The 23,995-nt window shown below is 46.6% G+C and overlaps 2 protein-coding genes across 2 annotated transcripts; both read left to right on the forward strand.

Annotated features, from left to right (window-relative positions):
* Nucleotides 1-566: 566 nt before the first annotated feature.
* Nucleotides 567-12,591, forward strand: LOC124656171. Its single transcript, XM_047194963.1, has 6 exons — nt 567-1,191; nt 4,917-5,056; nt 8,743-9,234; nt 9,408-10,220; nt 10,853-11,042; nt 11,564-12,591. Exons 1-6 carry the CDS (start codon nt 567-569, stop codon nt 12,178-12,180), a joined length of 2,877 nt encoding a protein of 958 aa, XP_047050919.1. The 3' UTR covers nt 12,181-12,591.
* Nucleotides 12,592-21,565: 8,974 nt separating this feature from the next.
* Nucleotides 21,566-22,311, forward strand: LOC124656172. Its single transcript, XM_047194964.1, has one exon. It carries the CDS (start codon nt 21,646-21,648, stop codon nt 22,309-22,311), a length of 666 nt encoding a protein of 221 aa, XP_047050920.1. The 5' UTR covers nt 21,566-21,645.
* Nucleotides 22,312-23,995: the final 1,684 nt, after the last annotated feature.

The following is a 23,995-nucleotide window of genomic DNA, read 5'->3' on the forward strand; positions in this document are numbered from 1 at the left end:
AAGGGTTGGAGGCCCCGACCCGTGCTCCGACCCCTACACGTTCACAACGGACGGAACGAGTTCAGCTCCTCCTCCCTCCCCGAGCTCGCCTCCACACCGCGCCGCCGGCTGCCGCCGCCCCAGCCCCTCCCCTCGCCGGCCGCCGACGCCACCGGATCGAGCACCCCCGCCTCCTCCTCCCCCCGCCGGACCTTTTCCCGGCCTCCGCCGCCTCCTCCCTCCTCCGCATCGAGCACCCCCGCCTCCTCCGCCCCGCCGCCGCCCCCAGCCTCCCCACCGCCGCCGCTCCGCCCCCAGCCTCCCCGAGCTCCTCCTCCCCCGAGCTCCTCCTCCTCCCCGAGCTCCTCCTCCTCCCCGAGCTCCTCCTCCTCCCCGAGCTCCTCCTCCTCCCTCCACCGCCGCTCGGCCCGCCCCCGGCCTTCTCCCCCGACGCCGCTCGACGCCGCTCGGTCCGACCCCGTCGAAGGTATTTTCTTCCCCCTTTTTTGTAAATTTTGTTGATAGTATTGATGAGAAAAATAGGCACAAAATTTATATTTTGATGCAAATATGCTCATTTGTTGTAGATGGAGATGAACTCCGACGACTCCATGTCGTTGTCCTCCGAGTCCGGTTGGTTTTCGTCGGACGATTCAGACATTGAGGAGTTGCTTCAAGACGATGACGTGGAGATGATGAGCCTCCTCGTCGACGTCCAAGAGATCGAAGACCGCGCAAAGCTGTTGGATCATAGGAGAGGATCAGTGATGGGGCGAGAGTACATTTACCGCAACCGTGGTCTCGGGCACGAGCAACTGATGAGAGACTACTTCGCGAAGGAGCATCCTACATACCCACCTCGCCTCTTCCGGAGAAGGTACCGAATGCGCCGTAGTTTGTTTGTGAAGATTGTTAATGATTGTGAGGCCGCCTCGGATTACTTCAAGCGTCATAGGTCCGCCTCCGGTCAATGGGGGTTTAGTGCTTATCAAAAGATATCGGCGGCAATGCGTGTGCTCGCCTATGGCGTACCCGCGGACTATACCGACGAGTATCTTCGCATTGGTGTACAAACAACCACGGATTCCGTCCGTAGGTTTGCAAAGTTGGTCATCCGGTTGTATGGTGATTTCTATCTTCGGGCACCCAACGAGGAAGATACAAAGAGGTTGATGGAGATGAATGAAAAAAGGGGATGGCCGGGGATGCTTGGTAGTCTTGATTGCATGCATTGGACATGGAAAAATTGCCCCAGATCATGGCATGGAATGTATTGTGGAAAAAACAAGGATGCAACCATTGTGCTTGAGGCCGTGGCATCGGAGGACACATGGATTTGGCATGCATTTTTCGGTTTGCCAGGTACACTCAATGATATCAACGTGCTCAATATATCTCCTTTGTTTGCAAGATTAGTTTCCGGAGATGCTCCAACTTGCAACTACAAGGTCATGAACCATGAGTACTCAATGGGATACTATCTCACCGATGGCATTTATCCCGAGTGGGCAACTCTTGTGAAGTCCATCAAGGAGAAAAATGGTGTGCCCCTAACAAAAAAACAAGCTCATTTCACAAGGGCACAAGAGGCAGCCCACAAAGATATTGAGAGAGCTTTCGGTATTTTGCAAGCAAGGTTTGCCATAGTCCGGGGTCCAACTCGTTTTTGGGACAAGAAGACCTTGCAGGACATCATGACATGTTGTGTGATTCTACACAACATGATCCTAGAGGATGAGATAGGGTTAAACCTCCCTTGCTTCTATGACAATGTTGGCACCCGTGTGCAACCGGAAAGGAACCCCAATCGCGTAGAAGCTTTTCTTGAAGCACATCGTGCGATTGAGAATGCAAACACTCATTGTCAACTCCGGGATGATCTTGTGGAGCACCATTGGCAGTTGGATGGGCGGCGCCAAGGCTCATGATGTGTCTTTGTTTCACTTTGCTATGTCCTATTTGCTTCGAACAATTTTTTTAATTTGCCAAAAACATTGTTGTAATATTTGGAATGATTATCTTGTGCTTGAGAGTACTATTTGATGTTGTAATAATAACTAGAATGATTATTGTTTGATTGATATGGTGATATTTGTGATATGAAACTGTGATGAGGGTTTGAGGGTTTGAGGGTTGAGTCAAATAGTGGAACCCTCAAACCCTTAAATTTTAAGGGTTTGAGGGTTCCACTATTTGACTCAACCCTTAAAATTTAAGGGTTTAAGGGTTCCACTAAATGCCTCCTGTTTTTCACACCTCCAACCTCTCCAATTTTGCCAATTCTCGACCCTTATAGCTATAAGGGTTTAAGGGTTCCATTAGACATGCTCTAAGACACCACTTTTGGGATGAACCTTACTTGTACATGCATGGTGTGGATGGCATGATTAGACGGTGTGTACCTAAAAGCAGGGTGCTTCCTATTCTGAAGCCTTGCCATGCAGGTCCTTATGGTGGGTGCTGAGCGCGGAGTTGATGAAGGAGAATTTATCCGCAACGTTGAGTGGAACCCCAAAAGGAAGGTATGATGAGCACAGCAGGAAGTTTTCCCTCGCAAGAAACCAAGGTTTATCGACCAAGTAGGAGAAAAACATTCTCTCCCGAGGTGTTGCGAACCAACTCGTGGCGTGGCGCATCGCCGGCGTCGGCGAGCAACGTGGAGACCTGCACACAAACAACCAAGTACTTTGTTCCCAACTTTCAGCGAGGTTGTCAAGCTCACTGGTTTTGCTTGAAACAAAGGATTAAACGAACCGTGTGGAAGAAGAATTGTTTGCAGAGAATAGAACAGGAAAATGTTGTAGAAGATTGCAATTAAAAGAAGAAGGACCGGGGTCCACAGTTCACTAGACGCGCCTCCCCAATAAAATAAATATGTTGGGTAAACAAATTATAGATGGGCAATTGACAAACAGAGATTCTACACTAATGGTTGGTGCAGAATACATGATATGAAAGATGCGGGCATTACAACAATATACATAGACCGTAATCCAAGTGCATCTATGACTAATAATCCACCTTCAGGATTGCATCCGCGACACCCTCCAGTATTAAGTTGCAAGCAACGGACTATCGCTTTAAGCAATGTGTGTAAAGTAAACGATGAAACTACCTTTGAATAGAATACCCCTGTTTTCTCCCTAGTAGCAACAACACATCTACAACCGTAGAGAACAAGGTCACTTCCCATGGTTAAATAGAGGCATGAACCCACTATCGAGCATAAATACTCCCTCTTGGAGTCGCTAGCATCTACTTGGCCAGAGCATCTACTAGAAACGGAGAGAATGCAAGATCATAATAACATAATACATAATCTCAACCAAAGCAATCTCTCTATAAATTGGATCCACATCAAACCAACATGTAGCAATTACAAATAGATGATCTTGATCATGTTAGGCAGCTCACAAGATCTATACATGAAGCACAACAAGGAGAGGACAACCATCTAGCTATCGCTATGGACCCATGGTCCCGTGGAGGACTACTCATGCATCACCTCGGATGAAGACATGGCGATGTAGAGGCCTCCGGCGGTGATATCCCTCTCCGGCAGGGTGCCGGGATGGACTGCAGAACCCTCCCGAACTAGGGTTTCGGTTAACGGTGGCGTCAGAACTTTTCGTGGATGGAGGCTCTGGTCCTGTGGTTTTTCCGGTACGAGGAATAAATAGGCGGAAGGGCAGAGCAAACGAGACAACGAGGCGCCAGTACATGGGCCAGACGCGGCCAAGGGTGGGGCCGCGCCTTCCCTTTGTACTGCCACGTGGCAGATCTCCTGCCCGTGTCCTTCTGGTTCCGTCTTCGTCCCGGAAAAATAAGACTCGGGCTTTTGTTTCGTCCAATTCCGAGAAACTTTCATGTACAATTTTTCTGAAACATAAAAACAACGAAAAACGAGAACCGGCACTCGCGGCACTGCGTTAATAGGTTAGTCCCAGAAAATGCTAAAAAGTGTGGAAAAGTACACATAAAACATATAAGAATTGTAACAAAACAAGCATGGAGCATCAAAAATTATAGATACGTTTGGGACGTATCAGTGGGCACCACGCTGGACCTCGCACCGCTGCAAAGGTTCTTCAACCAGGTTTCTATTGGCCAACCTTATTTAAAGATGCCACTGAACTTGGTAAAAAAATGTGATGCTTGCCAACGTATGAGTAACATAAGTAAGAGACACAAAATGGCTATGAATTACAATCTTATAATTGAACCTTTCGATGTATGGGGAATGGATTTCATGGGCCCATTCCCTCCTTCGAATGGTTATACTCATATCCTAGTTGTTGTTGATTATGTTACTAAATTGGTTGAAGAAATGCCTACATCTCATGTAGATCAGCAACCTCTATTAAAATGATCAAAGACATAATTTTCCCTAGATTTGGAGTCCCTAGAGTGTTAATTACATATGGGGAACTCACTTTATGGGAGGAACTTTTCGAAAGATCCTTAATAAATATGGGGTTAATCACCGAGTAGCCACACCTTATCATCCACAGACTAGTGGACAAGTTGAGTTATCTTATAGGGAAATCAAAACGATATTGCAGAAAAATGTTAATACTTCTAGGAAAGATTGGTCTATGAGACTCAATGATTCCCTTTTGGCTTATCATACTGCATTCAAGAATCCTATGGGAACTACGCCATATAAGATGGTTTATGGAAAAACTTGCCACTTACCCTTAGAATTAGAACATAAAGCCTTTTGGGCGATCACGAAGTTAAATTATGATTTTTAGGCCGCCGGATAAAAAGGTTATTAGATATACAAGCTCTAGATGAATTAAGAAATGAAGTTTATGAAAGTGCTAGACTTTTTAAGGAGAAAGTCAAAAGATGGCATGATAGAAAGATTGAGAAGAAAGAGTTTAAGCAAGGAGATAAGGTTTTGCTATTCAACTCTCGTCTCAAGCTTTTTGCAGGAAAATTGAGATCAAAATGGGAAGGACCATATGATATGGAGGAAGCCAACCCTTCTAGTGCTGTAAAACTAAAAGGGTTGTCTCCCTCCAGCTCATGGGTTGTCAATGGCCAGCGCCTCAAGCACTACATAGCAAATAAGGTAAATAACATTGTTGAGGTTCGGATGGTCTCAACGGAGGAATTCATTGAAGATACACATGTTAGTACTTACGATGAAAAATCCTTTGTTGATATTTTCTCCTCTTAAAAACCTCGTTTATGTGTTTGTGTTTGGAGTTTTCTTACTTGTTTCTTGCATACGTTCGATTTAGTGCATTTTTACCATTGTACGGGCGGACGGTACAGTCGTACCAGCCGGTACCACTGGTCGTTAAACCCATAGTAAAGTTTCGATTGTGTTTGTTTTCGTTTTCTAGTCGGTACAGACGCATTTGTCCGTATCGATGGTCGTAAAACTGACGACGAGTTTTCACTTCGCCCATCGTTTTTTCCGTCGAGGTGGTACGACCGGATGGTACAGGCGCATATGCCCATACCGATGATCGGTAAACTTATATTACCTTTTGTTGTTTTGATCATTGAGGTGGTACAACCGGATGGTACGGGCGCATATGCCCGTACCGATGGTCGGTAAACTTATAGTCCTTTTTGCTATTTCAGTCGATGTTGAGTTTAAAAAATCAAGGAGAACTTGCCGATTGCACCGGCACGGGCAGACGATATGGGGCAAACACGCCCGTACCGAATGTCGGTGCCGCGACAAGGCTCTCCTATTTAGAGTTTTGTTTTCATAATTTTCTCTTTTCAATCTATTCTCTCTTCAACAATTAGCGTTTTGCCGAGATTCAATTCTTCCTACTCAAATTTCTTGATAAGCTTCAATCTCATACAAAAGACATGCAGCCCTTTCGCATCAAACAAATTTGGGTGAAGAAGGAGGAAGAATCCCACAAGCTAGGACTTGCTACAACATGATCCCCGGTCTGTAATGATGAACTTGTTCGAGGTGGTATATACTAACCCCTCGTGTGATGAACCTGTGATGCATCACGAAGTATAGTTGCTTCGCTTGTGATGCATCACCACTAAGTAGTTGCTGTGTATTGCCAGCACCTTTTGTGATGAATTGAATCTGATGTGTGCTGTTACTCAGTACTGGGTAACCTCACAACTCTAAGTGAAGGGGTTACCACAACACACAACTATCTGCAACCAAACAGGTTGTGGGCTGCATGAGCAGGGAAGAAAGTAGTGGAAACGGGCAACCAAACAACGGGGCTTGGCTTCCCTCTCCGACGCAGAAAAGGCCACCCAGGCTACCAAAAAACCGCGTTTCATGGCCCATGGCCCATTCGTGACGCGCAGGGAGCCCATCTCGCTGGCGCAGTGGTGCAAGAATACAGACTACCAAACGTGCCCTTAGTGGACGCGTCGGGTCTGGTGGCGATTATATATGGGCAAAACTTGGCTAGGGTTGAGCCTAAAAAGCTCGTAGATGAAAACATTGAACCGAGCTGGTCCAACCTCCCGATCTAGATATTAGGCCCAAACCTGGCCTAGAACAAGGAAAAGCCCGACCCAACTCCTGCCTAAAATCATAAATTTTGTAGGCCCAAGCACGGGGTTGCCCATGCTGAGCTATATTATGGGTAGTGGCGACATCGAAAATAGCAACATTCAATAGAAAAACTGTGACAAATTAGTCTACATTCTAGAAAAATTAGATAAATTAATCTACATTTAGAAAAAAATGAGACAAATTAGTGTTACATTTATTAGTACAGTACTACTTAGGTACGTGAACAACCAATACAAGCTACATTGAATTTAGCAACACAAAACCACTTCGTTTTCAGTGTTATTGTTAACCAAAAGTAGAATGTAGAGTATTTTAGACAAATTTTAAGTTTAGAATGTACACTACTACCTCCGATTTAAGGAATAAGGCGTCTTCGTTTTACGTCCTTTTTTTTTTGACCAAGAATTACTTTAAATATATAAAGATTATTTGTATGAAATCATTAGAAAGTGCTTTTCAATACGAATCCAACGATACTAATTGCATATAATATAATCAAGATTGTGTTGCTTTTATGGTCAAAGTTTGTCTTGAAATGTGTTGTTCTTTGGACGGAGGTAGTACTTAACAGATGGAGTACGTATAATGGCAGTCCACTTGCCACTCCACCATCAACATCAGGAGCAGCAGGTCCACTGCAAACTGACAAAATGCCATAAACACATTTGCGAAAAAATTAAACTGATCTGGGACCAGTGCTTATCGCTCCACCCAACACTCCGCGCAGCAATCAAAGCACGTACTCCACTCGCATGGCGTGCGTGCGTGCGGCGAGCTCACACAGATTCCCCACCTGCAACCTGCAAAACACGATTGATTGATTGCAGAACAAAACGCTACGACCACACCAGGCGCCTCATTCCGCGCCCGTAGGCCGGCGTGTCTTCGTCCGTTATCCCAGTAGCACACTGCAAATCCGAGCGATACCGTTAAACCCTCGAGCTCCCGTCCCCGGCCCCGGCTGCCTGCCCCAGATTTCCCCCGCCGGCGCCGGTGGCCGCACCTTCACCTCGACGAGCTCCACCTCGCCGGCTGCGGCACCACGCGAGGAGCAGCAGCACCTGCGACGGCACGCGAGGAGTAACGGCGGCCGCCGATCCGCTTCACTGCTCGAGGTACGGCTCCTTCTCCGGATCCCCGCGCCGGCATTCTCCGCATACGTTTCCCCCCACTTCGCGGCCGAGCACCACCCCTCCCTCCAGATCCGTAATAAGGTCTAGCTTTCTCCCTTGATCTGAAACCCACGTGGGAGCAGCGCCACAGCAGATCAGAGCGGGTAACTGAGCTGAGCGACGGCGTCTCCTACTTCTAGCTACCGATTGATATGCACCTTTCTCTGTATAAAGGCTGGCTTAGTAGTTTAATCCTGTTCCAGGTTGTGGTTTTCTCTGGGCGCCTGATTTTAGTACTGCCATTTCCCCAAACGGGCTCACGCTTTCTCGCGAAAAAGGACTCCTGATGCTGCAGCCCCTGAAAAGGTATTATATTTACTAGAGCGCTTTGATCTTTTTGGCTTGCTTTGCTTTTCTACGGATTGTGCTCGTCTTTTTTATGACCCCTGCCCACAATGTAGTAGTATCAAAATAGTGCAGTTGGGTGTTATTATGTCACAATTTGTTGGTGACGGTATGGGACTGCTGTTCGATGTATTTCTTTAAGCAAGAAATGGCGTTATATATACAGATCTGCATTGCATGCCCTGTGTAGTCCATATTTTGGCAGCCTTGCTGTGTGATGCCCACCTTGCTCCAAACGCCCAATTTATGTTCCTCGTGCTCATTGTGGAGCCTCAACTATTCCATGCCATTTGGGAGGCCGAAAGTACCAATTTCACTGCAACAACAAGTTTTACTTGTTTGCTAGCCACATTTAGAAGTTCATTTATAATGTAGGGAAATCAAAGAATTCCAGTTCTGCTCTATGCTAACTTCATATTTCAATCTTATGTGCATTCTATTAGAAAAAAATGTTAGCATGCAACTTTCAGAACTTTACAAATGTTCAATGCATAATTGTAGGCACACAGCACTTGACTTCAGATGATGTAGGAACCTTTCCTCTTGGTTCATTCTCCATATATCGCTCTTCGAGATGGAACATATTTCAGTAAGTGACTTCCTTCTGCTTGTCAGAATCCTCTTGAAAGTTGAAACTGTATGATTTCGTCCTAATATCTTGTTACCAACAATCAAATACTGAAGCATTGCGAATTTTGTCTTCCTTTTTATCTTGGAAAATTTCTATAGAGTGGGCATCGATATAAGGAGTACAGGCCACGAAGAAGTAGCGGCTCTCCAACAAAACTACTTGTTGGGAAGGATGTACTTAAAGAATTGGAGCAAAGGCGGTCATCCCCCAGTGTGATCGCAAAGCTCATGGGAATTGACGTATTGCCACCTACTTATGTAGCCCATAATCGGCATCAAGAATTCAAGGATGTTTTTGAGGTCTCAGAGGAGCTACCACCGGAGACTGTCACAAAAGAGAGGTCACATCATTTCCCTAAAGGGCTGCCAAGCTTGAAGCGGAGCGCGATGAAATTGAAAAAACTCATGCCATCAAAGTCTCCCTATGGTGATGAAATATTTGACAATGATGCGGACTACAGAAATGGCTTGGATCGCCTGAACTCACTTGAAATAGACAATCCCTTGTTTGAGAAGCGCCCCCATGATGCGAATTACTACCCAAGCCGTCGGCATGAGAAAGATACTGCATCCAGTTTCAGGAAGTATCCTGTCGGTTTAGCTAATTCGTCACTTAGAGATATAAAAAATTCACCGAGAGGGGGTTACAGGGGTTTCAATGACATTGTCGTTTTGGAGCCTGGCTCGGGAAACAGCAATGATCCAGAGAACTCTTTTCCCATGCCGTTCCTCTCTCATGTCAACAGGAATTCCAGGAGAGATAGGAAAAGAAGCAGGCTGAGTCTGTTGTGATGAGCAAAGGCAGAGTTTCACAACATCTTTTGGACACTGAAGATCTTAATGCTGCTAGAATGAAAGGAGAAAGATACTTGACTAGTGATGCCAACAATTCACTGTCAACGAGACAGGAGGCATCGCTTGATCAATTCAACATGGTAGATATGAATAACAGTGGAACATCTCAGGGGTATGCTAGCAGTGACATTAATTCCAGGCAAAACAAGAAGTCATCACCAAATAGCTTGCACTGGAAAATCTTCCGGAAGTATGAGGAAGGTGATGTTGGTTCAAAAACTCTTGCACAGATGTTTGCTTTATCTGATTCAGAGAGAGTAAAGAGAAATTCAGACTCGCGTGCTCAGATCCAACACAATAGACTTGACCGGGGCAAAGGTCACAGCAAGGAAGGATGCTTTATAGTTTTACCAAAGCATGCACCTCCATCGTCTCTTCACAGCTCATTGGACAGGAGATCGCCCTCCGAAGGCTCTCCTGACAGTGAAAATTTCCCAAATCCTTCAGTTAGTTATGACAATGGCAAGTTCCATTTTGATTCTTTTCTGCCTAAACCAAGGCTCAAGCAGATTGCCGGTGAGAGGCAAGCCTTGGAGCAGCGCAGACCTGCTTCTCCTTCTCTTGATGATTCCAGATCCCATTCGTGGCGCCTAGCTGATAACGCTTCAACTTCTGACTGCATAAATGAGAAAGTATTGTTCACGACAGACGAGGGCTTAATCCAAGAGTCTGCTAAAACATCTCCTTCTGTGTTTCAGTTGCAATTCTCTCGGGAACAGAAGGTTTGTATCTCGTGTGCCATGAATTTAGTAAAGTAAAACCAAACTGAGTGGACATCAGGATAACTTTCTTGCATGTGGCAATACTGCTCTGTTGTTTTAATGAATTAAGCATTTTCTGAAATGATGTTCTACTATTAACTTCCAAGCATTAACAATCCAACTCCTTTGCAATTATAAGGATTCATCTATTGCTTTTAATCACATTCACAATTCATAATTTTATTGTTATCACAAGAACGTGTTGCTTCGATTCTATTTTTTTTTGGATGTGTTTCTTCTGTCCTATATAAAATCTAGTGTTTTCTAAAAAGACAAAATAACATTAATATGAACCCAGAATCATTGCAATAAGACTGTTTCAGTCACTGATCCTGAACTGTACACAGTTCATGATATTTTTTCGTTCTATGTTTGGTATTTTCAGGAGATCAGATGTACATTGTTCTAATGTAGCAGAGTACCTGGTGTTGTCATTCTAGTGCAGAGTGCCGTATTTAAACTCCCATCATTTTAAGCACTATCCACTGGACTCAGATGCAACTTTGATGTGTTGACAAGTTTAGAGCATTAAATATTCTCACCGAGAAGCCTAAGTTTGCACAACTCATTCAATTGTTACCATGTTTTTGTAGGCTTCATCATCGCCTTTGCAGTGTGGTGACTATGAATCCATATCTATTTCTAATCATGCTGTTCTGCCGAAGTCTCGTAAAAGCATGGAAGAGTTTGAGCAACCTAGCCCAGTTTCCATTCTTGAGCCCCCAACTGATGAAGATGGTTGTTCCTCTGGATTTTTCAAGAATGATTTGCAAGACATGCCCAGTAAGTGAGACAAACTATTTTTTCCCAGTGAAGTAATGTAGTTATGTAGAAGGCTGTACGCAGAGGCATATGCTAGTAAGTTCTTGTATGTTGTCAACTATCCTAAAACTAGAACTTAATACAAATAATTCATAATTTAAGCTAAAAACTTGCAGTATAACACCCGATATGCATTGTGAGTAACTAACATATTACAGCGTATTGCTCAAATAAAGAATTTAGGAAGTAGATTTAGTTGATTTATTGTCAGGACTCAGGAGTATAGCTATTTATTATAATTACACAAACAGATATGCTTACAAAAATACAAATAATTCCTAATTTGAGCTAAAAACTTGCAATATAACACCTGATACACATTATGAGTAACTAACATATTTGTTCAAATAAAGAATTTAGGAAGTAGAGTTAGTTGATTTATCATCAGGAGTATAGCTATTTATTACAATTACACAAACAGATATTTTTACAAAATGGTTGCATCGTTCTTTTATTAATTTGAACTTCTTTAATGATCTCAGATGTCGAGAAACAAATAGACCATTGTCGACTCCGAGATGAACCTGAGGTCTCCATGTCAAGTGATGATGACAATGATTCTTCTTACCAATCTTTGGAAGCATTTCAGGTTGAGGAGGACAGGGATTTCTCATATCTGCTTGACATACTTATATGCTCTGGTATGATAGTAACTGACTGGCAGCTCTTGTGCAACTCATGGCACTCGCCTGGTTTCCCTGTTGGCCCTCAAGTCTTTGAGAGGCTTGAGAGGAAGTACAACAAGATTACTTCATGGTCAAAGTCAGAAAGAAAACTTTTGTTTGATCTTGCGAATTCTGTTCTTTCCGATGTCCTTGCACCTTGCACCAATATACACCCATGGGTGGATTCTATTAGACGTTGCCAGCCTATCTGGGGCCCTGAAGGGCCTGTTGAGAAGGTTTGGCAGATGATGGCTAGGCAGCAAGAGGATCTGGCCATAGGGCATCCTGATGACAAGGTTTTGGACTCAAACTGGCTGGAAGTTGGTGATGACACATATATGGTCGGAAAGCAGATATCCATGATCTTATATGGTGACCTCTTGGAAGAAGTCATATTGGAATTCCTCTCACGGACGGTCGTTGCAGTTAGATGACATTGATAAAATTCAAAGAATCAATTCTATCGTAACAGAGTACAATGAGTACCTAAAAAAACAGAGTACAGTGAGGAGCCAAGTTTCTCCTGCACAATCTTAAGCGTATATTCTGTAACTGCTGCGTATAGAATATGTTGTTACAAACTGAAGAGCAAATAGTGCATGATATACTGGCCAAATGTCCTGTCCATTCAGTGGCGTGTGTAGTAACTAAAGATGTATGTCCAATACTTTGACGTATGTAGAGATGTTAGCTTCCATCATTCCATGATATCTTTGCTTGTTACTTTATCTAGATTTCAAATTGTACGGATTTTGTTTAGGATACAGTAGTTTCTAGTAAAGTATTTTCGATGTTCCAAATTAAGTGCTTTGTATAATGTGAAAAGTGATGCAACTTTGTCTTGATATGAATGTATTTGCATATTGAAATGCTTCTAGATATATCCGTATGTAGACAGAGCTGCATAAATTAATTTGGAACAGAGGCACAAGTAATATGCAGATCTGGTATGTAATCTCCAGTCCACGATAAATAATATTTGAAGTTTAAACCGGAGAATCTGAAAATGCATTTCTTATTTATACAACTTGCTAAAGCAAGCTCTGATGGTCTGACCTCGTGATTGTTGAACACTGCAGTTTGCGTAATCTGTTATTTGGTTCCAATTTTATGTTAGTGAAATGTAGTCTGTGAACACTGTAGTTCGGTCCTGGCCGTCAGTTTGCTCAAGTGTGAATCTGGCTATATAAACATGGAAACTATTACCGACTGATGGTCTTTACCACCTCACAAAACAAACACATCCAAATGCGTCCGGTGGCACAACATAAGAGTCTCACGAGCTAAAGACGTTAAACTCCTGAGCAGGCATTCTTTTCATCAAATAAGCAGCTGTTTTCACAATTTCACTCCACAGATTCTTAGGAACACCCATGGCTATCATGATGCAAAACTAGTGGTTTCTAAGAGATGTCCACTTTTTTCTTTCAGCCAGCTCATTGAAGTGCTTGGACAACTAGTTTGACAGATAATTCCAAAGCTTAAGAAGTATTCTTCAAATGGTTTCTTTACATATTTTATGCCATTCTCAGTTCAAACTATTTTCACCATGCAACGTATTGAATCATGATTACTTTATGAAAATCCTTTAAACGTTCAGACGCATCATTTTTACAGTTTTACTTGTCAGCACATACACAAGGTAATCCATACCTAACGTCGCAGTCAATAAATGTAGCAAATGAACGATTTTCATAAAAAGACCACACTCCACTGGAAACCATGCATGTGAGTGGATGGTATGGAATGGCACACACTTCTACAATCAGATGCTCTCTCCCAAAATATGTTTATGACTTCTTGCCGACGGTACCGAGATGGAAAGGGACTACTGAGCACTGATAGAATGAGAGTCGAACTCACATGTCTCTCTTTTCATGTTAGTTAGAAAAGAAAGCCGCTATAAACAGCTCTGTATTAGCGAATTACCTTTGATTACTCTTCCCAGGCTAGTCAAACCATAGGATTTCAATTCACTTAGTTAACTTATTGGGCAGACAGGTGAGTTAGGAAATCCCGATAACTCCCACATGCTTGGGAGTTGGGAGAGTTTCTGCTTGCCTCGCTCGATGAACTATGGAGCGTATCTCTCAGTGGCACCCGCATTATTTAGCCCAGTTGATAAAAGTTGTGAAATAATATCAGAAAATTGATATTATGTGCAGCTATTACCTCAAGAATTTTAAGCACCAAACTTTATAGATAGCTTAAGAATAAAAATGATAAGATCAAGTTTTTAAATGTAATGGAAAAATATGAATAGCTATTTCATCTGTTCCAAATTAAGTGTCACAATGTTTTGGTTAGACTTGTTTCCCACGTTTAATAAGTGTATATATACATTTTAAAAAAATAGCTGTGACACTTAATTTAAAATAAAGTTAGTAAGTTTTAGCTATATTTAAAATTTTACTTCTATCTTATATATCAAATTGTTATTCAATCTTTTTCTTTTTTAGTGCAGTATGATTGAAATTTGTTATCTCGTCTTTGTGCATTGGGGCCGACTGAAAGCTCTGGAGCCTAGCCTGTTATCACGGGCATGGTTGGTTCCTCACATGGATTTCTTCCGGTTTTGAGATTTGGCCCAGATGCCGCATGGGTAGAAATTAAGCTTGGGCATGTTTCTGCACTTCATTTGGTTACTAACAAAATATTTTGGTGCACTTGTCCAACGTTTGTTTGCCCGCATTAGTGGATCTACTTGGTTGTAGAGAGAATTTCGGATGTTTGATTATATGAAAATTTAGGATGTGGTTACCTTATTTGAATACGGTGACCTTACCACGACCAAACTTATAGACTTTCAAAGCAAACACAACACACATAATTATTGCACTTAGACCGATAAGAGCATATTTAGTAAGCAGGTTAATATTTGTCTAACAGTAAGAAGTTCACACCAACAACTTTGATCAAATGCTAACATGTTTCACGGGCATATAAGCTCCTAAAACATTAGGGTCGATCTCTCATCAAAAGCCAACAAATAAGTTTGGAGCATCATCAGTTCATCATAAGAATCTCTCCCAGGTCAGCATGGTTTGTCCCTACGAACTTAGGGGCCTTTCCCGTGACCGCACTGGAGGTCCCAACCTTCAATGAGAACACAATGTGGCCATCGTTACAGTTGTCGCCCTCGTTGCGTGTGGCATTGAGCACACCGACGAGGCCAACTTGAGCACCTCCCTAGATCGTGGTCATCTCCCATGGTCAGCTTCTCAATCTAGCAAGCCACCGAGAGTTCTTCCGAGTATTTGTTGTTGATGTCAAAGTGTAAGGGTATATTGTCCCTATGTGTGGTTTTGGTAATTAATGATAACATCCATGGACTAATGTTTTCATTGAGTTTATATGAAGGAATATTCCATAGGTACTACTTGTAGTCCATGTGTTGGATTCAAGTATGGATGCCATGATGATAAAAGATATACCTTGAGTATCGGCATCAAGATCATCGATTTGAAGTCATATATGTGATATGATCGAGAAGAAGAAATGAAGATGAAGTTCTTATGTGAAACTCAATATTAGCCATGCTCTAACTTATGTGTTAAGCAATGAATGATCAAGATCTTGAGTATTTGATTCCAAGTGAAGAACTCAAGATATGACTAAATCGGTGTCATGATAGGCTCATGAGTTGAGCCATGGTTGACTAAGATTTAGAGCATGCAAACAAATGAAGAGTTCTTTATACACCTCAAGATGGTATGATAGAGCATGATAAGATACAAGGTTGACCAATACAAAGAATGAAGAATAGATTCAAGTTTGGTCAACACATGAAGCATGCAGTCATGTGGTATGGTAAGGCTTGTCAATTATGCTTCATGAACTAACCCATCATGTGTCCTTGTGTTGTCTATATGGGTTAGGTATCTTTTCATGGGCATGCATCAAAAGTGAGATCTCATATAGCCCATGAGAGGATGACATCAAGTTGTGATTATCATCAAGGTTGAGTTGGGTAAGTTCAAGTTGAGCATCTCAGGAGGATCACATGCTTGAAGCTTTCCGTTCATTTAGTGATAATGGACATGTGAAGATGATCTTCAATGGAGCTTTCCCATCATGGTGTATGGGGGAGCATTTGTGAGTTTTCACGAAGCAACAATGATCAAGTAAGGCATTCAGGCTTGAGTGCAGCTTGAAGAGTTATCATCAAGATCAAGCGAGATGCGCAAGGCAAAGGTATGGCCTTGCTAGGTTTTCCTTTTACTGGTCTCAAAGTGGTTGTTGGGAGACCGGGTTATAGGATAGATAGCCGCACTATCAAGAGGGGCTTTCGGTTAGGTAACTTGATCACATCGTCTTAGGGAGCTCAACCCTTTGCATACTTTGCATATCCCTATTACTTCTTGGTATTTCTTTGTGTGAGGTTCTTGAGCTTTTTGCTAGCTTTACAACAAGCCCAAGTTCATCGAAAACGGAATACGCATCCATCTTCTTTTGCGTTTTCGAGTTTGGACGTCTTCACCGTTTCTTGACGGTGGGAGACTCCCCTCTCTAGTATCATCTAAAAATATCCCGTGAGGAGTCTCCATATTTGTTGGGGTCTATTTGTCGTTATCTTTCCAACAAAATTGGTTTCATGTCAATCGGAGTTCGGGAGCATTTTCTATTTTAAAGAAAAAGAAAAGATCTTCAAGTGTCCTGCAGTCCGGTCCACAGTGCCGGGCATCCCGCCGGCCCGCCCGGTGGAAACCGGCTGCTGGGCTTGTGCACACCGGGCCTGGTTCAGGGGGTCTCCAGGCCCACGTCCGGCACCACGCCCGGTGGCTGCCGGACCGATCGGCCCAGCGCCCGGTCGATCGGCCGTCCCGCCGGTTGGGCCCCTTTGGCCTGATGCGCGGCCTGCTTACCCCGCCCGGCATGTCAGCCGGCGCTGCCGGCCTGTGCGCCGGCCCGTCCGGCGCCCAGCCCGGTGGACCGGCCGGCTGGCCGGCTGGGTCATTTTTCTGCCTGTTTTATTCCCCAACGACTCTATTTTTTCTTGGACTATAAATAGGCCTTCTTCCACCTTGGGTTGGATGAGTTCTTCCACTCTCTCTCCTCCCTTGTTGACTTTGAAGAACTGGCCCTATCTCTTGATTCCCCCTAGATCTACAATCTCCACCAATCCATTTCTCCTCTAAGTGAGGGAAACCCTTTGGATCTAGATCTTGGAGTCATTTGTTGATTTTCTCTTTGTTCTTCCTCTTTAATCTCATCCTAGCATTTGTTGCTTTGGTGGGATTTAAGTGTGAAAGATTTGAACACCTCTAGTGTTCTTGCTTTGCATCATTGCATAGAGTTGAGCTCTCCACCACGATTAGTTCGAGTGAGAGACTGTGAGCTTGTTACTCTTGGAGGGAGACCTCCTAGTTGGCTTGGCGGTTGGTGCTCCGGTGATCTCTTCAAGGAAGATTGTGAAGAGACCTAGGATTCTCCTTAGTGGAGCTTGTGAAGTGGTTTTGGAGCTTACCATCTACGGAGTGGAGGAAAAGCTAACCATAAGGAAAGGGCCATTATCATTCGTGGGTTTGGCTCGGAGAAGAAGGTGAGCCTTTGTGGCGTTGAGAAATCCTTCATGTGACCTTCACCTTTTCAAACGTGACGTACCTCTTGCAAAGGAAGGAAACATGGTAATACATCTTCATCTCCGCGTGCCTCGGTTATTTCTATACCCGAGCTTACTTTCCTCGTGATAGCCATCGAGTTTGAAGTATCTATTATATCTTGCTATCACTTGTTGTTCATATATATATCATGTGCCTATCTTGCTTAGCTTTAGTTGTTGTTATTGCACTTAGTTGAGCCTAGCACATTTAAGATTTGTGCTTGTAGAATAAACATAGTTTAATTCCGTATTCTTACAAGTTAAATATGTAAGAGTTTTTAAACGCCTATTCACCCCCCCTCTAGATGACATCTCGTCCTTTCACAAGGAGCTTGTGCGACAGAGGTGGAGGTGGAGGAACGAAATCCATGGAGAATAAACCCTAGTGAGAAGAGTGGCTAGGATTTAGACGGTGATGGAAGTGAAGTGAGGAGTCAAGGGAAAGCATCTCATCGTCCGCTCTCTCGAAGCGTGCAAACATGAGGCATGTTGTGTTTGCCCACACCTATCCACGAAAAATGGTAGGCATGCCTTCCGCGTCAATTTTCATGCTGCTTTAAAACTAATACCATGTAAAAAATATCTGCAGAACTATTTTTTGGCTAATAAATATAAAAAATACTTGCAAAGAAACAAATACGGACAGAGATTTGGTGCACATGAGCACCAGTGCTCTCGGTTTGAAAAAAATAGAAAATATATTTTTAAGTTTCAGAAAAAATCTAGGAAAAAATGCGCATGTAGTTAATGATGTATCCCATAAACGTGCAAAAAATCAACTCAAATACTTTATATTTTAAGGTATACAAAAATAATAAAAGTGTAGATCTGAGTAGTACATTTTTAAATCTCTAAACATACCAGATTTTGTTTTTTATCCAGCCTAAAATGAAAAGAAGTTTAGGTTGAGATTTTTGAAGACTGTGAGATGTATTACTGAAAATTTCTAGAATTATTTAAATTTTTCATAACTTGCAAAATTATTTTTATACGATAAAAGCACTAAAGCTTGAGAGCTAAGGGCATCTCCAACCGCGCGATCCAAACCGCGCCCGCGCGTCCGTTTGGGTCGAGCCGGACAAAAACGCGGCCCAGCGCGGGGACGCACCGCAAAAGCGGACGGCCGCGGCGTCCGGAACGACGCAAACCCGGCCCAAATCTGGGCTAGGTTTGCGTGGCCGCGGATGGCACGCGCCGTCCGCTCGCGTCCGGGCGCTGGTCGCCTCGTCTCCCCGGGGCCCACCTGTCGGCGACCGTGGGAGTCTATTTAATGGGGACTGGAGGGGATCTGGCCCTCCACTCCAGTCCCCACTCCACTCCCCGCAGCGAAACCGCCGCCATGGCCAAGCGACGGTTCGCTTTCGCCAACGACGACGAAGCGAGCAGCAGCCGCCGTCGCTGCGGGCTGCGGGAAGAAACCGAGGCGGCCTCCACATCGGAGAGGCCGCCCGCGGCGGTGCGGCATTGCCGCAACCGCCACCTCTCCTGCTCGAGCCGAAGCCCGAGTCCTCGGAGGAGGACCCGGACCTCCGCGCCGCGCTGATGATCTCGGCGGCGGAGGAGGAGGCGCAATGGCCGCACCTCCATGCGGCCATTCGCACCTCCGAGATGGAGGAGGCGGCCCGGCGGAGGTCGAGGAGGCGGAGGGCTGGGAGCTCTACGCCCAGGCCCGCCAGGCGCGACGGGAGGAGGAGGAGGCGGCGCGGCGGGAGGAGGCCAGGCGCCGCGCTGACGTGGAGCGCCGCCAGGAGCAGCGGCGGCAGGAGGACAGGCGCCGCGCGGAGCAGTGGCGGCGGCGCGGGAGGCCGTGCGCCGCGCTCGGCAGAGAGGGAGCGGCGCCTCGGGGAGGAGGCGCTGCTCCGTGCGCCGCCGCAGCCTCGGGTGGCTCCGGACCCCCACTCGGCCTGGGAGGAGGCCCTGTGGTCTCCGTGGCCGGAGTCCCCGGCGCGGTCCAGCCACAACAGCGCGTCGCCGCCGGGGACATCGTCCACGACGACGACGTCGCCGACGACGCCCACAGGGGCTAGGCGGCGCACCGGCGGCCACCGCGCCGCCAACCAAACCCTAATAGAGGGTTTTTTATATTTTAGTTTAAATTTAAAAGCCCATATAGGGGCTTCTTTTGTTAGTTTTATTTGCCCAAAATAGGGCTATGTACAAATTTGCCCAAAATAGGGCATATGTTCAATGAAATATCGTTTAAATTCGCATTTTGTTTTTGTTTTCGTGGTTCTCCGGTTATGCGATGCGTCCGCGCGTTGGGCGCAGCGCGCGACCCAAACGGACACGCGGACGCGGGGCGCTGTCCGCGTGTCCGGGCGGCGACCCAAACGGCCCAAAACGGACGGCCCAGCGCGTCCGTTTGGGTCGCGCGGTTGGAGATGCCCTCCAGCGGTGCGACACATTTTATTATCTGCGAGCGTCCGTTTGCGTCGCGCGAACGCTAAAATGATCGTTTTTGTCCGCGCGTTCGTTTGCGTCTCGGGGTGGCTCCAGCGGGTCGACGCATTTATTTTTCTTATTTTTTTTCTCTTCTCCATTTAAACATAGTTCCAAATATTATATATTGGAACATGGTTTTACACAAACTAATACATAATTGGGAACATGGTTTACACAAACTAATACATAGTTTGAACCATGGTTGACACAAATAAAATATTGCAAAATGAGGAAACCAGTTGTGTTGATTTCCGTATGTTCGCTGCCAAGAAAGAACATTCGAGGGCACACCCAGTCACCCAAACTGGAAAATCCAGCGGGAGATGGTGCCCTTGTTGGTTCTACCGAGGACGAACATCCAGAAACCTCCACTACTGGCTTCGTCTGGCCCGTAACCAGATTCGCTGCAAAGAAAGAACACTCTAAGTTCTAAGTATCGGTATCCGAGCCGAACTCGCCGGTGTGGTAGTGCCTGCGGCACGCCGTGTCGTCGAACACCTTGACGATCATCTCGCCATCACCCTCGTAGAGGAAGGTGAGCTGGCAGCCGCGCTCGAGCTCGAGGTCGCGGGCGAACTTGTCCCACCCCGTGTGCAGTACATCTTGCCCTCGCCCGTCGAATAAGACCTCCACGGTCCAGCGGCGAGCTGCGCCTGGCCTCCCGTAGCTGCAAATGCGTCAGCTTGCCGCCATCGACGAACTCGGCGAACTTGTCCGGGAGCCGCTTGGTGCCGAGTGGGTCATCGTCGATGCGGAGGAGGAACTCGAAGCAGCGGTCCTCCTGCGAAGACGAGGAGGGCGTAGGCGACGGCTAGCATGGGGCCGTAGCTGCTCCACCACGGCGGCCCCTGCCCCGGCCTAGGGGCGCCCAGGGCCGCGACCTCGACTGCCTCGCCGGCCACCAGGACCGGCCATGGACTTCCTTGCGGGTCTGGCTGCATCGTAGGAACACCTAGGCGGCGCTACGGTCGAGCTTTGTGGCGGCTATGGTTTCTTTGGAGGAGTGGATGAGAGGAAGAAGAACGCGCACCCCCTTTATATAGGCCGGAGGCATGCAGTGGCCGTGCGGCGCGTGGCGTCGCCATTAACGTGGTTGGCGGAGGTAGGCTGCGACTGCTCGGCAGCCGAGGCATCGCCATTAACGTGGTGCAGGCTGCCGAAGCGACGCAGCGGCGCCAGTCGCTGGCGCGTTTGAGAAGACGCATCGACACAGGGTCGCTGCCAGGCGGATCTAACGAAACGTCCGCCAGACACGAGCGGACACTTTGCGCGTCCGTGCAGCGTCCGCAGAGACGCATCGGAGACGCATATTTGGACCAGGTTTACATCTCCGCGAACGATCTGATCATTTTGCGACGGCCCGTAGTAGGTGGTGCGAGACGCATTTCCGGTCACGGTGGACGACGCCGCTGGGATACCTAAAAACACTTTTCAACCAAAGACGCCCTACATTTTGTGCTCCCGACAAGCATATATGCGCTGGCAGCAAGTCCGAAAATCGAGGCAGTCCACATGAAAGCCACAACTCATATCTGACCTGACACGTGCGCCGCGTCGACACATCGGCACGACACCGCGCGCCTGGATGCTTCCCCGCCGCACGGAGCACCGTGCTCTACTTGTGCTCTCTCACGCGTCTCCTCTTTTGACTCATTCCACTCATGTCCCCTGCTAAGACCTACTCCTCGACTTCCACTATCTCGCTAGCTCCACACTGTGCTATAAATTACAAGATGCATGTAAGAAGCATAACAAGATACTACCAGTCAAGCTAGCTCCACACTCTCAAGTCTCAACACAGCAGCTACGTCGACTGATCGGAGCTACACGAGACGCAAGCTGACACCGTCGGTACATGCGTCTGCTCCACCGATCTACCATGGTCGGCGGAGCCTGCGGGGGCGGTAGGGCGCTCCGGAGAGTCGACAGCGCCCCGAGGCCGACGCTGTGCAGGAGCGACGCCATGAAGAAGCAGAAGAAGAGGAGCAAGCGGTCCAGGCTCTCCGCCGCGCTGCGGGAGCTCAAGCTGGCCGCCAAGGCGAGGGACAAGGACGGCCTCCTGCAGATCCTCGTCACCGGGCACCGCGCTAGCCGCGACGACGGCGCAGCCGGCGGAACATCGACGGTGGCCGACACGGGTGCCGAACAGCACGCTCAGCCCTGGACGCAGGGAGGCGGCGCCGATGCTGCCCCGAAAACCGGCGTCGATCCACTTCTCGACTCCGGGAGGCCGGTGCCATCCGGGGGAGCCCGCGGTCGGCGTTGCGCGAGCTGGGTGCTGGCCGCGGCGTTCGTGTTCGCCCTCGCGTGCGTGGTGGCGCTCGGGACGGCGCCGGCAATCTGCTGCTGCACCTGCGCCGCCTGGCTGTGCGGCGGCCGCGCCGCCCAGGAGCATGCATCAGACTCAGCCTGCGCCGTCCTAAGGCTGAGGGGCTCCTGCCGTGGCCGCGCCACGAGAGCGATAGTACAACCACAAGTCGGTAGTAGCACGCTGTACAAGGCAGAGGTCGCCGGTGGGTGAGCCGTATGGATTTTTTGTTTATCAAAACGAGAGACCTCCGATTTTTTCTGTTAAGAGTATCTCCTGTCACCCCTCCACACCGCCGTAGAGGGCACCAGAATCGAATGCTCGTTTTTTGATCGAGTTTATTTTTGGGGCGCCCAGTCGCGCCAAAGGATTTAGTCAAATTTGCATAAACTTAAAATTAATATAAAATTTGCCTAACTAAAACTAAACTAAAACTAAACCTACGGTGAGGTTCTTCGCCTAGTTGCTTTCGGGCGTTACGGTTTTGGTTTCAGCCATTTTACGATCTATATACACAAGTTTGGTAAACTGAACTCCACGTTTTCACTTCGCGTTTTTACGAGAACCACATCTTCTTCAAGTGTCCCTTCACGCGGTGCAACGGGGTTTTGTTTCGTATGGAAACACAGGAACACCATCGTTTTCCAGAAGCAGCCCTGGCTCCCGTTGCAGCTTGTCTGTGCCAGGGTGAGGCTCGTTTCTGCCGACCTACACTCCCTATCGATCCCGAGACAACATGGCATATAGAACGGGTTTGGTAGCCTGTATAAAAGTTGGTAGACGGTATGAGGTGAGAGATTTTTTTTCGAGGGCAACTAAATAACAGGTCCAAAACTGCATGCATAGCACGGATCTTAAAACAGTCAAAAGGCTGTCGGATCTATAACTACGCCTGAATGTGGCGTTTCTTCGGAGCCAGAACCGTTGCAAACGAAACCGCGTGAAGATTCCTTTGGTTTTCATTGTCAGTTTGTTGGATTCTCACATGGCAGCCTCACATGCATGCTGGACGCAGCCACAATCAAACAACCAGCCCAAAATTTCTTCACGGCCCAGAATTTTCATCCCAGGCCACCAAACGAAGTGGGAATAACGTCTTTTGCACCGTTTCTAACGGGCCAGACTTCACTGGGCCAAAAACGTGCATTGTTTCGGGGCCTGGCTCCATGGAAACGTCAATCAAACGCCCCATAGCTATCTGACAGGGAACACCACGACCTGATGTCCTCTCCTCTCTATACCTCCTCTTTCCGACCCTCTTGTAAAAACACTTGTGGTCTTTGGGGTCAATATATATACAAAAATTCAGGTGGGGACTTTGTCCCCCCGGTGACCATAAAAAAACATAATCTACTTGGTTGTGGGAGCTGGCCGTAGGGGCCACCTCATCGTTGATGACACTGTCGTGCAGGGATGGAGCCAGCGAAAGTATAAGCGCAAAAAATTAGTCTCACAACACAGTAAAATTTCATAGGTCTACATAATAAAAATATGCGTTTTTCCTGAAATATAAATGAAGTTACATATCTATCAATTTAAATTTGTCTTTACGAGCACAAAGATCAAAAATTCAATAATTTCTTCAACACTAAACTTTTCTGCTATTTCCCTCTCTATGTAGACTATGAGACAATAGCGAAGAAAATCATCTCTTAACTTAGTGCGAAGGCGTGTCTTGACTAGTTTCATAGTGTTGACTGCCAAAACCCACCGGCGGGCAGCGGCCTTGTCAACACCGTAGAGCCGGGAAGAGCCTAGAGCTGCGGCTGGCTGAGACCCCTCCGAGCGACGGCCCGCAATGCTCTTCTGGTCACACGCGGCGATGCGAAGTGCAAGGGCGTGCCACCCGACCTATACCCGGTCGTGGAAGGTGATGGGGATGCCTCGCTTAGTTTCC

Source organism: Lolium rigidum, chromosome 5 (genome assembly GCF_022539505.1).
Source record: "Lolium rigidum isolate FL_2022 chromosome 5, APGP_CSIRO_Lrig_0.1, whole genome shotgun sequence".
Taxonomy (NCBI): Eukaryota; Viridiplantae; Streptophyta; class Magnoliopsida; order Poales; family Poaceae; genus Lolium; species Lolium rigidum.

Excerpts from the sequence above, each read along its gene's own strand:
- LOC124656171 (XM_047194963.1), top strand. The coding sequence starts at position 567 with ATGGAGATGAACTCCGACGACTCCATGTCGTTGTCCTCCGAGTCCGGT. Across the intron at positions 1,192-4,916 it reads GGGATGGCCGGGGATGCTTG|GAAAATTGAGATCAAAATGG; the intron begins GTAGTCTTGATT and ends AGCTTTTTGCAG. Across the intron at positions 10,221-10,852 it reads AATTCTCTCGGGAACAGAAG|GCTTCATCATCGCCTTTGCA; the intron begins GTTTGTATCTCG and ends ATGTTTTTGTAG.
- LOC124656172 (XM_047194964.1), top strand. The coding sequence starts at position 21,646 with ATGCGTCTGCTCCACCGATCTACCATGGTCGGCGGAGCCTGCGGGGGC.